Source organism: Miniopterus schreibersii (genome assembly GCF_964146895.1).
Source record: "Miniopterus schreibersii genome assembly, chromosome: 2".
Lineage (NCBI taxonomy): Eukaryota > Metazoa > Chordata > Mammalia > Chiroptera > Miniopteridae > Miniopterus > Miniopterus schreibersii.
Genome location: NC_138102.1, coordinates 86,761,880 through 86,777,111, shown reverse-complemented (window position 1 = coordinate 86,777,111; position 15,232 = coordinate 86,761,880). Strand labels below are relative to the sequence as shown.

The 15,232-nt window shown below is 35.8% G+C and overlaps 1 protein-coding gene across 2 annotated transcripts in view; it reads right to left on the bottom strand.

Annotated features, from left to right (window-relative positions):
• Nucleotides 1–15,232, bottom strand: part of NBEA (neurobeachin) — an 817,699-nt gene that overhangs the window by 52,476 nt on the left and 749,991 nt on the right. For both annotated transcript variants that reach the window (XM_081128332.1, XM_081128333.1), the window contains one exon: nt 238–405. In XM_081128332.1, coding sequence (XP_080984458.1) covers nt 238–405 — 168 coding nt within the window. The remainder of the gene's footprint in view (nt 1–237; nt 406–15,232) is intronic.

Genomic DNA, 15,232 nt, shown 5'->3' with positions numbered 1-15,232 from the left:
TGAAATTAGGATATTGGAGTGCATTATATATGTCTGCAATTCAAACAGGAACAACACGCTGATCTCATTATTGGTTTTGACAGATAACATTCATTTTTCCACATTTGTTAAGGATTGAAAATTATATTTTGTAAAAATTTATGTTGAAAGAAAATTTATACAGAAAGAGCTGGAAACTCACATTTGTTTTTGAGGGATGGCATATTTTTTTGGAAAAATATGGAACTGAACACCTACCTCCCTGAGCACAGGGTCAGTGATACTATCCAGGTTCACAGAGCCTTCGTAGGTTAAGTAGTGAAAAACATTCAGAGCACGAACTGCTTCTGGTCCTCGCTGTTTGTAGCCAAATATAAGGTCAATCCACTGATGGAGTTGGCAAGAAACAAATTCACTTTCCAAGGCCTGAAATGAGTCAAGAAAAGAAAATGAGAGTCTGTATAAACTTAGTAAAGCACTCTATCCTTTTCTTACTTTGAAATATTCTATATAAATAAGCAGGATATGTTCTTTACATTCCTATATTTTATCTATATTAGATCTTCTGCTCCTAGAAATGGCAAAATACAACCTCTAATAAAAAATAAACCTAAAATTTTTCTTTCTTAAATGCTTAACTCTCTTCACTCCATTACCTATACAACATAAATTCATGCTGCAATGAACATAGGGCTGCATATATCTTTTTGGATTAGTGTCTTTGTTTTCTTCAGATAAATACTCAGAAGTGGAATTCCTGGGTCATATGATAGTTCTATTTTGTTAAGGTGATTTGTTTTAATATGTTTTTATTGATTTCAGAGAGAAAAAGGGAAAGGGAGAGAGAGATATAGAAACATCAATGATGACAGAAAATAATCGATTGGCTGCCTCCTGCACACCATGAACTGGGGATTGAGCCCTCCAACCCAGGCATGTGCCCTGACCAGGAATCGAAACGTGACCTCCTGGTTCATGGGTCAACGCTCGACCACTGCCAGGTGATAGTTCTATTTTTAATTTTTTGAGAAATCTACACACTGTTTTCCATAGTGGCTACATTAATTTACAATCCTACCAACAGTGTACAAGGGTTCCCTTTTCTCCACATCCTCACCAGCACTTGATATTTGTTGACTTTTTGATAATAGCCATTCTGACTAGCCTGAGGTGGTATCTCACTGTAGTTTTGATTTGCATTTCTTTGATAATTGATGATGTTGACCATCTTTTCATATATGACTGTTGGCCATCTGTATGTCCTCTTTAGAGAAATGACTATTCAGATCTTCTGCCCATTTTTTAATTAGATTGTTTGTTTTTTTGGTGCTAAGTTGTATGTTTTCCTTATATATTTTAGATATTAACCCCTTATCAGATGTATCATTTGTGAGTATCTTCTCTCATTCAGTAGGTTGTCTTTTCATTTTGTTGGTTTCCTTTGTTGTGCAAAACTTTTTATTTTGATGTAGTCCCATTTGTTTATTTTTTTGCCCTTGCCCAAGGAAACATATCCAAAAAGATATTGCTAAGACTGATGTCAAAGTGTTCACTACCTATAATTTCTTCTAGAAGTTCTATAGTTTAAGGTCTTACATTTAAGTACTTTATTCACTTTGAGCTTATTTTTGTACATGGTATAAGAAAGTGGTCCAATTTCTTTTTTTCCACATATCTGTCCATTTTTCCCTACACCATTTATTGAATAGACTGTCTTTACTGCATTTTATATCCTTGTCTCCTTTGTGGTAGATTGACCATGTAAGTGAGGATTTATTTCTGGGCTCTCTGGGTGTCTATTATATTCCATTGATCTACATACCTGCTTTTATGCCAGTACTATACTGTTTTGATTACTGTAGTTTTGTAGTATAGTTTGAAAACAGGGCATGTGATACCACCTACTTTGTTCTTTCTCAAAAGAATTTTTTTTTTTTTTTTGGTTATGTGGGGTCTTTTGTGGTTGCATACAAATTTTAGCATTAGTTGTTTTAATTCTTGGAACAATCACATTAGTATTTTAGTAGGGATTGCATTATTCTGTTTATTGCTTTAGGTAGTAAGGGCATTTTAAAAATATTGATCTTTCGAATTCATGAGCAAGGTATATCCTTCCATTTATTTTTATCCCCTTCTATTGCTTTCTTCAGTGTCATATAGTTTTCAGAATACAGGACTTTCACATCTTTGTTTAAATTTATTACTATTTTATGCTTTTTGGTGCAATTGTAAATGTCATTGTTTTCTTAATTTATCCTCCTGATCCTTCATTATTGGTGTAACAAATGCAACAGATTTCTGTTTATTGATTCCACATCCTGTAATGTAACCTAATTAATTTGTTAGGATAGTTTTTGGTGAAGTCTTTAGGATTTTCAGTTTCATCTGCAAATAAGAGTTTTACTTCTTACTTGGTCATGGTGTATAATCCTTTCAATGTATTATTGAATTTAGTTTGCTAATATTTTGTTGAGAATTTTAACATTTATGTTCATTAGTAATACTAGCCTGTAATTTTCCTTTTTTATTGTCTTTGTCTGGTTTTCATATCAGGGTAATGCTGGCTTCATAGAATGAGTTTGGAAGCATTCCTTCCTTTTCAAATTTTTGAAATAATTTAAGAAGAATAGGTATTAATTATTCTTTAATTGTTTGGTAGAATTCACCTGTGAAGCCATCAAGTCCTGGACTTTTAGTTGCTGGGTCTTTTGTTTACTGCTTTGATTTCATTGTTAGTAATCCATCTGCTTGGATTTTGTAGTTCTTCCTTGTTCAGCCTTGGAAAGTTACATACTTCTAAAAATTTATCCAGCTCTTCTCAAATGTTGAATTTATCGGCATATACTTGTTCATAGTATTCTTTTATGAGTCTTTGCATTTCTATGGTGTTGTTCATAACTTCTCCTCTTTCATTTATGATTTTACTTATTTGGGTTCTCCCTATTTTTTTCTTGATGAGTCTGGCTAAAGATTTGTCAATTTTCTTTATCATTTCAAAGAAATAGCTCTTATTTTTTTATTGGTTTTTTTTTTTTTTTCCAGTTTCTATTTTGCTTATTTCTGCTCTGATCTTAACTATTTCCTCCCTTCTGTTTACTTTGGGTTTTGTTTGTTCTTCTTTTAAAAAAATTCTTGCTTTCAGACATTCAAAAAATATATATTTATTTATTTGTAATCTTCACCCAAGGAGATGTTTTTTATTTATTTGAAAGAAAGAGAGAGAGAGAGAGAGAGAGAGAGAGAGAGAGAAACATTAATATGAGAAAGAAACATTGATCGGCTGCCTACCGTATGCACTCCAACCTAGGGAACAAACCCACAATCTAGGTATGTGCCCTGACTGGGAATTGCCTGCAACCTTTTGGTGTACTGGATGATACTCCAACCAACTGAGCAACCTGGCCAGGGCTGTTCTTTTTCTAGTTCCTTTAGGTGTAAAGTTAGATTATTTATTAGGGATTTTCTTATTTCTTAAGGTAGGCCTGTATAGCTATGACCTTTCCTCTTACAACTGCTTTTGCTGTATCCCATACATTTTGTAAAGTTGTGTTTTCATTTTCACTTGTTTCAAGATTGTTTTCCATTTCCTGTTTGATTTCCTCTTTGAAGCATGTTGTTTAGTCTCCACACATTTATGTTTTTCCAGTTTTCTTCCTGTAGTTGACTTCTAGAGTCATGCCATTGCTGTCAGAAAAGATGCTTAATATGATTTCAACCTTCTTGAATTTATTGAGGCTTGTTTTGTAGATTTATATGTGCTCTTACCTATAGAATATTCCATATACCCTTGAAAAAAATATGTAATCTGCAGTTTGGGTATGAAATGTTCTATAAATATCTATTAAGTTAATCCGTTATAATGTGACATTTAAGGCCATTATTTCCTTATTTTCTGTGTGGATAATCTATCCATTGATGTGGGACAGTAAAATCCCCTACTATTATTATATTAGTGTTGATTTCTCCTTTTATATCAATTAATAATTGCTTTATATATTTAGGTGCTCCTATTTTGGGTGCATAGATGTGCATGATTGTTATATTTTCTTCTTGGATTGACCCCTTTTAAATTATGTAATGTCCTTCTTTGTCTTTTTTTACATTTTTTTGTTTTAAAGTCTTTTCATCTGATGAGTATTTTTACCCAAGCTTTCTTTACATTTATTTTGCATGGAATAGCTTTTTCCATCCCTTCATTTTCAGTCTGCATGTGTCTTTTGATTTGAAGTAAATATTTTGTAAGCAGCATGTAGATGGGTCATGTTTTTAAATTTGCTCCATCACCCTATATCTTTACACTAGCCTCTTTTTCATGATTATATTGAAGTTATAGCTATTATCCGGTGAAAGAGTCAACTATTTTAAAAAAAGACAACATAGTTGTTTTAAATGTTTATTTGGGGAGGGAGCCTAAGTTATTCTATTACTTGATTGCTTACTGGGTGTGTAATACAGAGGACTAGCTTCCATTCCTACCAGTACCATCCAAGTCTTAGCTCTCTCACTGCTTTCCATATGTAAAAGACTTCAACTTCTTTCTCTCATCTAGCCCATCTTGCACCCTGCTGTGGAACAGACCTATGAAACCATCATGCTCATACTGTAATCCTCTATTTCAAATCTTCCAAGGTTCCTCCTAGCATAACATACTTAGTGTAAACTTTACCTGACCCCTCAAACATTGATCCTAACCTCCCCTACTATTCTTAGGACTTCTTAATATACAGTATATCTTTGGCTCCAGGAGCACAGAAAATTCACAGCCTCAGGCACACAGCAGTAGGTACAATCATTAAGCCTTTGTTGCTCTTTTCTCTTTAGGATGAAAGCATTTCATCTTCCTGCTTCTTTTTCAAATCATATCCACCCTTCTTACTTAAATCCAGTGTTTGTTTTCTGAGTTATCCAGCTCACAGTCTATGAATTCTTCCATGAATTTCCATGATACATCATCATCAGTACCCTCCTGTTTAATATAGTAAGATAATGTATACAAATTTACTTGTGAAAATTAATTTACATATAAATTTCAAAGTGCTATAAAAAGGATTGTTGTGGGGTGTTTTTTTGGTTTTTTTTTTACCAATTAGCACTTCATTGTTTCAATTAGGATATAAGCATTTTGAAGATAGAAACAGTATCTAATGCTTCTTTTGCATTCCCATAGCTCCAAACCTAGCATTAAGTATAATTTTTTAGTAAATATTTATTGGTTGATTAAGCAATGAGAAAGATGTATTGGCCATGAGAAAGGAAGAAAAGAAATGTCAGGAAGTGAGAGCAGGGGTGGCAAAAAAGCTCATTTATTCATTCATCAAATGTTAATAATTATATGCTATGTGCCAGACACTATTCCAGATCCTAGGATAACAGCAGTAAATAAAAGACACCAAAATCACTGCCAGAGGGTTTACATTGCGGGGGGGGGGGGGGGGGCGGGGAGGGCGCACGACAAAACCCAAGATAATTAGTAAGATACAGAGTATGTCACAAGGTGATATGTGCTAAGGAAAAGAGAAAACCAGAAAAGAAAATTAAGGAGTATGGATGGATGGGGTGGGACTGCTAATTTAGAGGCAATGCTCAGAGAAGGCTTCCTTGAGTTTGTGACAATTAAAAACTACAATGAGGAAGTGAACTATAAGAACATCTGGGAAAAGAGAATTTAAAACAGAGGGAACAAACATTCATTCATCATTCATTCATTCATTATGGAACAACGATTATGCGCCAGGCAGTGTTTTAGACCCTGGGGATACTGGGATAAAAAAGACAAATTTTTTTTTATTGCTTTTTTAAAAAAAATTTATTTTATTTTTGTTTCAAATATTACAGATGTCCCTTTTTCTACCCAATGACCCATTCCACCCTATCCCATCCCCCTCCCCCGTCCCTCTTCCTGCCATTGTCTGTGTCCTTGGGTTGTGCGTATATGTATATAAATTCTTTGGTTAATCTCTCCCCCTCCACTCACCCGCCCAAGACGAAAAATTTCTAAACTCCAGAAACACATCCTACTGAAATGCAAATACACATGGTATATGTAGTCTAATCTCTCTCCAGCTCCAAATTACTGACCACCTACCATATTTCAGACACTGGCCTTAGAGGATACATAGATAAGTAAGCATTCCATGTCCTCAAAAAAATCACAGTCTAGTGCAAGATAAACATGCTGACTTGGTCTTTTGCTGCTATTGGAATTTCTGCTGGAAGTCAAAGTGGAAATAGGCACTAAACCCCACCCCCACCCCATTTCTAGTGGAAATTATTAAATTTAGTGGGTCTATCTGTGCTGCTCCAGCTCTCACCACTCTGCACACTTGTCCCCCACCCTTACCCGGTTCTGTAAGACAGAGAAATGTGAGGGCAAATGGTCACTACTAACAAGTTGCAGAATATTGGGTCTAACTTCAAAATACATCCAGAATCAATTAATTTCTTACTATCTGAATTGATTAATTTCTTACTACCTTCAGTGCTACCAACCTGCTCCAAGCCACCATCATCTCTTACAAAACCTCCTGACAGATATGCCTGATTCTACCCTGTGCCTCCACAGTTCATTGCCAACACTGCAGCCAGAGTGGTCCTTTCAATTCCACCCTTAGGTATATGCACAAAGGAACTGGAAATGCGTAGTCAAATAAAACTTGTACATGAATGTTCATAGAATAAACATTGTATAATAATCATTATAATACTAATATAACATTATTATTATTCTGTAATAATGAACATAGAGTATTCACTATTCACAATAGCCAGAAAGTAGAAACAGCCTAAATATTAGTTCAACTGATGAACCAATAAACCAAACGTGGTGCATTCATAGAGTGGAATGTTATTCAGTGATAAAAAGGAATGAAGTACTGATACGTGGTACTATAGGGATGGACCTTGCAAACATCATGCTAAGTGAAAGAAGCCAGTCATAAAAGGCTACATAGTATATGATTCCCATTTATATGAAATCTCCAGAATAGGCAAATATATAGAAACAGAAAGTGGATTACTGGTTGCTTCAGGCATGGGTGAAGAGGTGCTAAAGAGTATGAAAATATCTTAGTGGTGATGAAAATGTTCATAATTGACTGTTTTGATGGTTGCATATATCTGTGACTGTAATGAAAACCAGTGAAGTACACACTTAAAATGGGTGAGTTGTATTGTATTTGAGTTCTATCTCAATAAAGCTATTTTAAAAAATAAAAATAAATAAGCCAGTCAGAGAAAGAAAAGTACCACATGATCTCACTTATATGTGGAATATAATAAACAAAATAAACTGATGAACAAAGTGGATCCAGAGACATAGAAGCATGGAACAGACTGAGGGATCTCAGAAGGGAAGGTGGGGAGGTGGGTGTGGGTGGGGAGAGATTAATTAAAGAACTTATAAGCATAACCCATGATCACAGACATTGGTATGGGGAACGCCTGGGGGTGGGATGGATGGGATCAGTGCGGATAAAAAGGGGACATCTGTAATTATTCTCAACAATAAAGATAAAGAAACTTAAAAAAAGAAAAAATAGACCCATTTGAGCAAATCTGAAAATATCAGCATGTATTCAAAAAATAAATAAATAAAAAATAAATAAGTAAAAGAAAATAAAAAAGAAAAATATAATAGAGGAATAAATAATATTGCAAGAATAAACAGTTTTTGCATACTCACAATTGTAAGCCTACTTTTGCTCAGTCCTATATATAAAAATCTAGCTAAATATAATTTGTCAAAATATTTTATATATCCTGTAAACTTTCAAGCAAGATGAAAAGGGGAAAATGTCTGTGGATGCTTTCTCACTATTAATAGGGAAGAAAATCCATGTATAACAATGCACTTTAATGAAACTATTTGCCACAATGATGGCTCTCTAAATCTCTTACGTGAACATTCAATTATTCCCTTTACTTTCATTCTTAGTGAACCAGTCATCTTTATAGTCAAATCAACCTATCTGAGTATGGGGAGGAATTAATCAAGTTAACCATACTCCCTGCCCCATCTTAGCCTCAAATGATTTATCTCATCATTCTACCACCTGTGAATGTAGATTTTAACTTATTCAAATTGCTGTTTTCCAAGAAAACATTCTTAATTAGAGTAATAATTCAGGGTGAAATAAAAGGTAAAACCACACCAATAATGTGAACAGGGCAATTTTAATATAATGAACTGTTAATTAGTTAACTATGAAGAGAACTAAACAAGCAAATAATAATAAATAAATAAATAAATAAATAAATAAATAAATAAATAAAAAGAAAGAAAGAAAAAGAAAATAAGTAAGATCATGACACTTTTTTGCTCAAAGCATGGCAATGACTCTCCATTTCAGTGAGATTAAAAATGCAAAGTGCTTTTGATGGCCGTCAAGGTTCAGTCCTCCCTCCTCCTGTGTGCATCATGCTCATTCCACCCTAACCCAGTGGCTTACTTGCCAACCACGCTGTCCACGCCACAAATGTTCCTCTGCCTGCAATGCTTTTTGCCCGAGTCACCTGGTTCACTCTCCCACATCTTTCAGGCCTTAGTTCAAGTTTCACCTTTGCAGCAAGGCGATCCTGGCCACCCTCCTTGTTTTCCTGATCCTTTTCCCTTGCACTACTACTTTTTTCCATAGTATTGATCACCTTTTAGGATACTATATATTTTACTTATTTATTTACTCTTTATTGTCTGTCTCCCTTTGATCAAAAGTAATCTCTGTGATGGTAGCATCTTTGTTCACCAGTGCACTGCAAACATGCACACAGTCCCTGGGATGCTCACTAATGATCTGTGAACTGAGTAGATTACACCACCTCTCAGTGCTTACTGTAACTGTGTTAATTGTCTGTGTTCCTAACTGGAGTGTGAGTTCCTTCCATCTACTAATTGTGCTACTCATGCTCCTGTTCCCAGAACCCATAGCATTATGAAGTGTGCCATAAGCCCTTATGACTTAATTACTGAGATAAATGAAGGAATTTCTCTACCGTAGCTTTACTTAGAGTAGGATCCATGTCCAATTCTTCCTTGCGTTTTCCATCATAACTTACTCAGAGCTGGCTCTCAATAAAGGTCTAGCTAATGAACAAATGCCATTTCAGAGATAAGTAGGACATTGATGCTCCAAGAGAGAAGAATACCTTATTTGTCCAAAGTGTCAAGGCAGACAGGTGGTAGAGCAGGCACTCACACACAAGGTATCAATCTCAATATTTTAATATGCTGTAAAATATTTCCAAAAATTTTTATGTTATACTATTGTTTAAAATTCTTTTTCTGAGCAAAGTATTTTTTAGTGTAATTTACTCCAAATGCAAATTTTTACCTATTATAAAAAGAACTTTTTCTTTAAAATACAAAAATCTTATAAAGGTTGTAAGAGAGTAAAAGCAAAACCACATTGAACTTCCTCTGCCTCAGTGCACTGTGCTCTGCTCTGCAGACCAAGGATGTCCATCCTGCGTTTGGCTCTGCAGTACCAGGACCTGTGGGTTGAGGGCTGATGGAGATTATTAGTGTACATCCATGAAAGGCCTTTTTCCAAAACAAATTTTAAAAAGGTAAGATTATGACTGATGAACCCAGAATTAGGGTAATGTTATCAGAGATACTTTCTATTTCTGTCTTTTATGAAGAGGTCAGATTATAATCATGTTAGAACTGAGCACAGTGCTTTATAAATGTTTCATGAGTGAGTTGTTCATAATCAACCTAGCTTGGTATAGATAAAATAAACCAATTCTTGATATAGGAACTAAATCCATTCAGAATTCATTGAAATGCCTACTAAAAGTGTCTATGTCACTTTTCCAGGTTTTCTAATGAGACCAAAATTTTGAATTTCACAGTTCCTCAGTGAAACACAATCCCTGTCATTGTAATTAGAAAATATAAACAACCTTAACCAATTATATATATCATTGCATATAACTAAAAAAAAACACCAATGGATTAAAATAAATATATCATTAAAAATCAAAGCAGTGTTTCATTTTTAAAAGTAAGAAAAGAAAATGAAGTTGTAGACATGAAAAAGGCTCCTACAAATGCATCAAATGCCTTTTCAGTCACTGGCATGAGATAATAAAACTGATTATTTATAATCAATGATATTCCTTTTTATCATGTTTGTCTTCTTTGCCATGAGTTTCTTAATGACAGCTTAAAAGAAGGAGGGAATTCTGATGGATACAGAATACTAATCCACACAAAGAGATGAAGGGTTTTTGTTACCACTGTGAACGTCATTTCTTTGGGGTGTGATATTTTCATTTTATATTTTAGGCTCATTACAAAGAATTCCTTCAAATAACTAAAGATAATCCCAGTTCAAATTCTCTAAACCTATTTCATAAGAACTAAATCCTATATGAACTACCCAGTCAGTATAAAGTAAAAAACTTTTATAATGTTATAAAATAATATAAAAAAAATAGATGTTGTGTTCATGGAATTAATGGAAAATTATAGAAAATTGAAACACTTCCATATTTTATAATACCACCCAGGCTTTTTATATTAGAAAAATATTCATCAAATAAATATTTCTTTAGCATAAAAGAAAATACATAGATAATTGGTTAAATTTTCTAATTTTAACACAGATGCCTGACATGATATCAGTATAATCATTTCCCATCAGTACGAGAGCAAAGCTGACCAGAAGTTAGAGCAAAGGAGACTATGATCAAAGTACTGTGAAGAAACACTTTGACTTGAGGAAAAGCAGTATAGGAGACACTGAGACAGGAAAGCAGCTGCAGACACACAGCTACATTTCATGTCTTTTCATAACTTTGATGTTTAAGACTGCTTCCAGGGGCAGCGGTTTGTCCTTTAGCTCTAATTATGATGCAACCAAGAATGGCTGCTATAGATGTAAAATCTTCCCTTAGTCTGTGTAATCCTTTCAAGGAAAACACAGGGAAAAAGCAGAATGAATAAACACTTTTCAAGCCACCTATTATGTGCTAGCAAAGCACTCCCTACATATATGATCAATTTAACCTGGCACTCCATCCTGGTGCTGTGCAGAACCATGACTGGGGCAGTCTTGATTTCCCTAAATATGCAGAATTTTGTGTAAAGCCTTTCACTCCATGGAGTAAAAGTTTAGTTCACAAGTCTTACTAGATTCATTAATGCCTATAAGATAACAAGAATTTGGTTTATAAAAGAGAAAAACCCAGTGCTTTACTTCTTTCATTTCTTCACAAATACAAATTAGAACTCATTACTTATAACAAAATATACAATTCATTTCTGAAAATGTCTTATGATAATTTCATAAAACACAAGTATTTGTTTCATATTTTAGTCAGTTATCAAATTGAAATCTTTTGAATAAATGAGACCAAATCTTTGAAGGGCAGTTACTTCACCATATTAAATGCAATCCTTATAGTTCCTGGTATATTGTATATATAGTTACAGTAATAGTAAATGGTGGGATTTATTTTAAAGAAGCACTATATTTGGCCTTAAAGTTTGCCTAGCAGTACTTTGGCTGTTAGAAAGACAAAATATAAACCCAGCCAGTGTGGTGCAGTGGTTGAGCATCCACCCATGAACCAGGAAGTCACAGTTTGATTTTTGGTCAGGGTACATGCCCAGGTTGTGGCCTCTTTCCCCAGTAGGGGGCGTGCGGGAGGCAGGTGATTGATGATTTTCTCTCATCATTAATGTTTCTATCTCTCTCCCTCTCTCTTCCTCTCTCTGAAAGCAATAAAAAACACATTTTAAACAAAATTTTAAAAAAAGAAAGACAAGATATAAGAGGTAATGGGTATATAAATAGAAGTAAGTCTTGAACTGGTTGTTAGTATTAGGAATAAATTATTTAATATTTTTGCACAATAGAAGTACTCTTAGCAAGTATAAAAAAAATAATTTATTAGTCAAAATTTGGATTGGTGTATTTTATTCTCTCTTAAAGTAAGAGGGAAAATCTATTTTAAAGTTTAAATTGTTTGACTTCTGGCCAAGATGGCTGTATAGGTAAATGCAGTACTTGCCCCCTCCCACAACGACATCAAAATTGCAACTAAATTACAGAACAACCATAATTCAGAACAGCCTGAAATTGAGTTGACTGGAAGTCTTACAACTAGGGAATTTAAGAAGAAGCCACATCGAGACTAGTAGGAGGGGCAGAGATATGGAATGGGCTGGTCCCACACCCACATGTAGCAGATAAAAATCAGGAGGGATACCTGGGCTGTGGAGGCCCCCAATGAGGAGTGAGGGGTCCCAGCCCAACACCAGGCTCCTAGCCCAGTGTTCCAGTCCCAGGAAGTGAAGTCCCCATAACTTCTGGCTGTGAAAACCAGTGGGAATTGAGGCTGAGGAGACTGAGGCTGCTGGAGACCCAGGCAGTTCCTCTTAAAGGGTCCACACATGGACTTACTCAGACTTACTCCTCTGAGCTCCAGCACTGGGGCAGCAGCTTTAAAGGCACCAAAAACGTACAAAGAGGTACTGGATGGTTTTGCATCAGGGTGAGAGCTGGAGGAGCAGCTTTCTCCCAGACAGAAGTGCTGGCAGAGACTATTCTTCCTTTGATGAGCCTTGCCCACAGAGCCAGCAGACAGGCACCATATCTGAGTATCCATCAACCTGGCTCACACTGTTTGCCCCACCATGGTGATTTCCTGAGACCCCGCCCCACCCATCTTTCAGGTCCACCCAAGTTTCCAGTGGCTTTACCATAGGAATTGCCTGTCTTGGCTCATGCTTCAGATTTTCCTAAAACCTCTCAAATGAGCAGCATCTGGCCTTACTGAGCCCCATACCTCTAGCTAAGTGGCCACAGGCCTGGCACTAGCAGCAGACAGCCTTGGCTCACCTGGGCACCTCCAAGCCCAGCACAAGAAGCACCCATCTTCAGATTGCTTTGTAGTTTATGCCTGGTAGCCTGGGCAGAACACAGGTGGTAGCTGACCATAGCCTGCACTTCCTGGGAAGCTGCATCCAGTAGACAGCTTCAGGCCACGTGGAAGCACCATCACCCAACCATTTCCATAAGCGACACACTCAAGGGCAAACTCAGCGGGTACCAAAGCCCTGCTGAATTAAGTCCTGCTTTGTGCAGTGAGTCCCTGCACAGCTGATCTTCCAAAGTGGTTGGAGGTTGGTGGTCAGTGCTCACAGCCAGTCCTTGCAGTTGATTGGCCTGGGTAAGTCCCTCCCATTGATGTGTCAACAGCAATCAAGACTCTACTACAACAGGAGGGTATACAACCCACACAGGTGACACACCTTGAGAACCCAGCTGTGGTGATTGGGAAGACTGTGCCACTGGACCCTACAGGACACCTACTACATTAGGACACTCTACCAAGCCTGGGAGATGTAGCAGCTCTACCTAATACACAGAAACAAATACAGGGAGGTGGCCAAAATGAGGAGACAAAGAAATGGCCCAAATGAAACAACAGAATAAAACTCCAGAAAAAGAACTAAACAAAATGGAAATAAGCAACGTGCTAGATGCAGAGTTCAAAACACTGGTTATAAGAATGCTCAGGGAACGTAGTGAGGACCTCAAAAGCATAAAAAAGAACCAGTTAGAAATGAAGGATGCACTAATTAAAATAAAGAATAATTTACAGGGAATAAACAGTAAAGCAGATGAAGCTGAGAATCAAATCAGTGTTTTGGAACATAAGAAAGCAAAAAACACCCAATCAGAACAGTAAAAAGAAAGAAAAAAAAAAATCCAAAAAAAATGAGGATAGTGTAAAGAGACTCTGGGACAACTTCAAGCATATCAACAACCACATTATGGGGTTTCCAGAAGGAGAAGAGAGAGAGCAAGGCATTGAAAACTTATCTGAAAAAATAATGACAGAAAACTCTCCTCAGTTGGTGAAGGAAACAGCCATACAAGTCCAGGAAGCACAGAGAGTCCCAAACACGATAAACCTGTAGAGGCCCACACCAAGACATATTATAATTAAAATGCAAAAGGTTGAAGACAAAGAGAGTATCTTAAAAGCAGCAAGAAAAAAGCAGCTAGTTACCTAGAAGGAAGTGCCCATACCACTGTAAGCTGATTTCTCAACAGAAACTTTGCAGGCCAGAAGGGAGTGGCAAGAAATAGTCAAAGTGATGAAAAGCAAGGACCTACAACCGAGATTATTCTACCCTGCAAAGCTATCATTTAGAATTAAAGGACAGATAAAGAACTTCCCAGACAAGAAAAAGCTAAAGGAGTTCATTACCACCAACCAGTACTATATGAAATGTTAAAGAGTCCTATTTAAGAAGAAGAAGAAAAGAAGATAAAAAATATGACAAATAAAATGGCACTAAATACATATCTATCAACAACTGAATCTACGAACAAAATGAAAAAGCAGAACAGAAACAGACTCATATACAGAGAACTTTTTGTTGGCTGTCAGATGGAAAGGAGGTTGGAGGCGTGGGAAAAAAAGGTGTACAGAAGTACAAATTGGTTGTTACAGAATAGTCATGGGGATGTAAAGTAGAGAATAGGGAATATGGTCAATAATAATCTAATAACTAGGTATGGTGCTGGGTGGGTGTGGGATTTATTGAGATGACAATATATTCAGTTGTGCAATGTCTGGTCACTGGTGTGCATAAAAAATAACAATATAAAGTTTAAATTGTTTTCACCATGTTATTATTTCTCAGGCTGTATCTTTCATCTTTCAGTCAGGAATTCCAGGATTCTTTTAAAACCCAAATTTTATGAAACCATTTGGTGAGAATCAGCTATTTCTAAGGAAAAGAGATTTTTAAAGAATTTTATGTGGTGATCATATGAATAATGAGATAAGCCGGAGTGCCACGGATTAAAACGGAATTGTAGCAGATGACATACTGTATATAGTGAACGCTAAAGATTCCACCAAAAACTATTAAAACTGACAAATGAACTCAGTAAAGTAGCAAGATGCAAAATAAATATCCAATCAGTTGCATTTTTATACACCAATAATGAACTATCAAAAACGAAAACTAAGAAAACAATCCCATAACAATTGCATAAAAATACCTAGGAATAAATTTAACCACGGATGTAAAAGACCTATACTCAGAAAATTATAAGACACTGAAGAAAAAAAATGAAGAAGATACAAATAAGTGGAACATACACCATGTTCATTACAGGAAAAACGAACATCATTAAAATGTCCATCCTACCCTAAGCAATCTATAAACTGTCAAGATATCAATGGCATATTCACAGAACTAGAACAAATATCGCAAAAATTTATATGG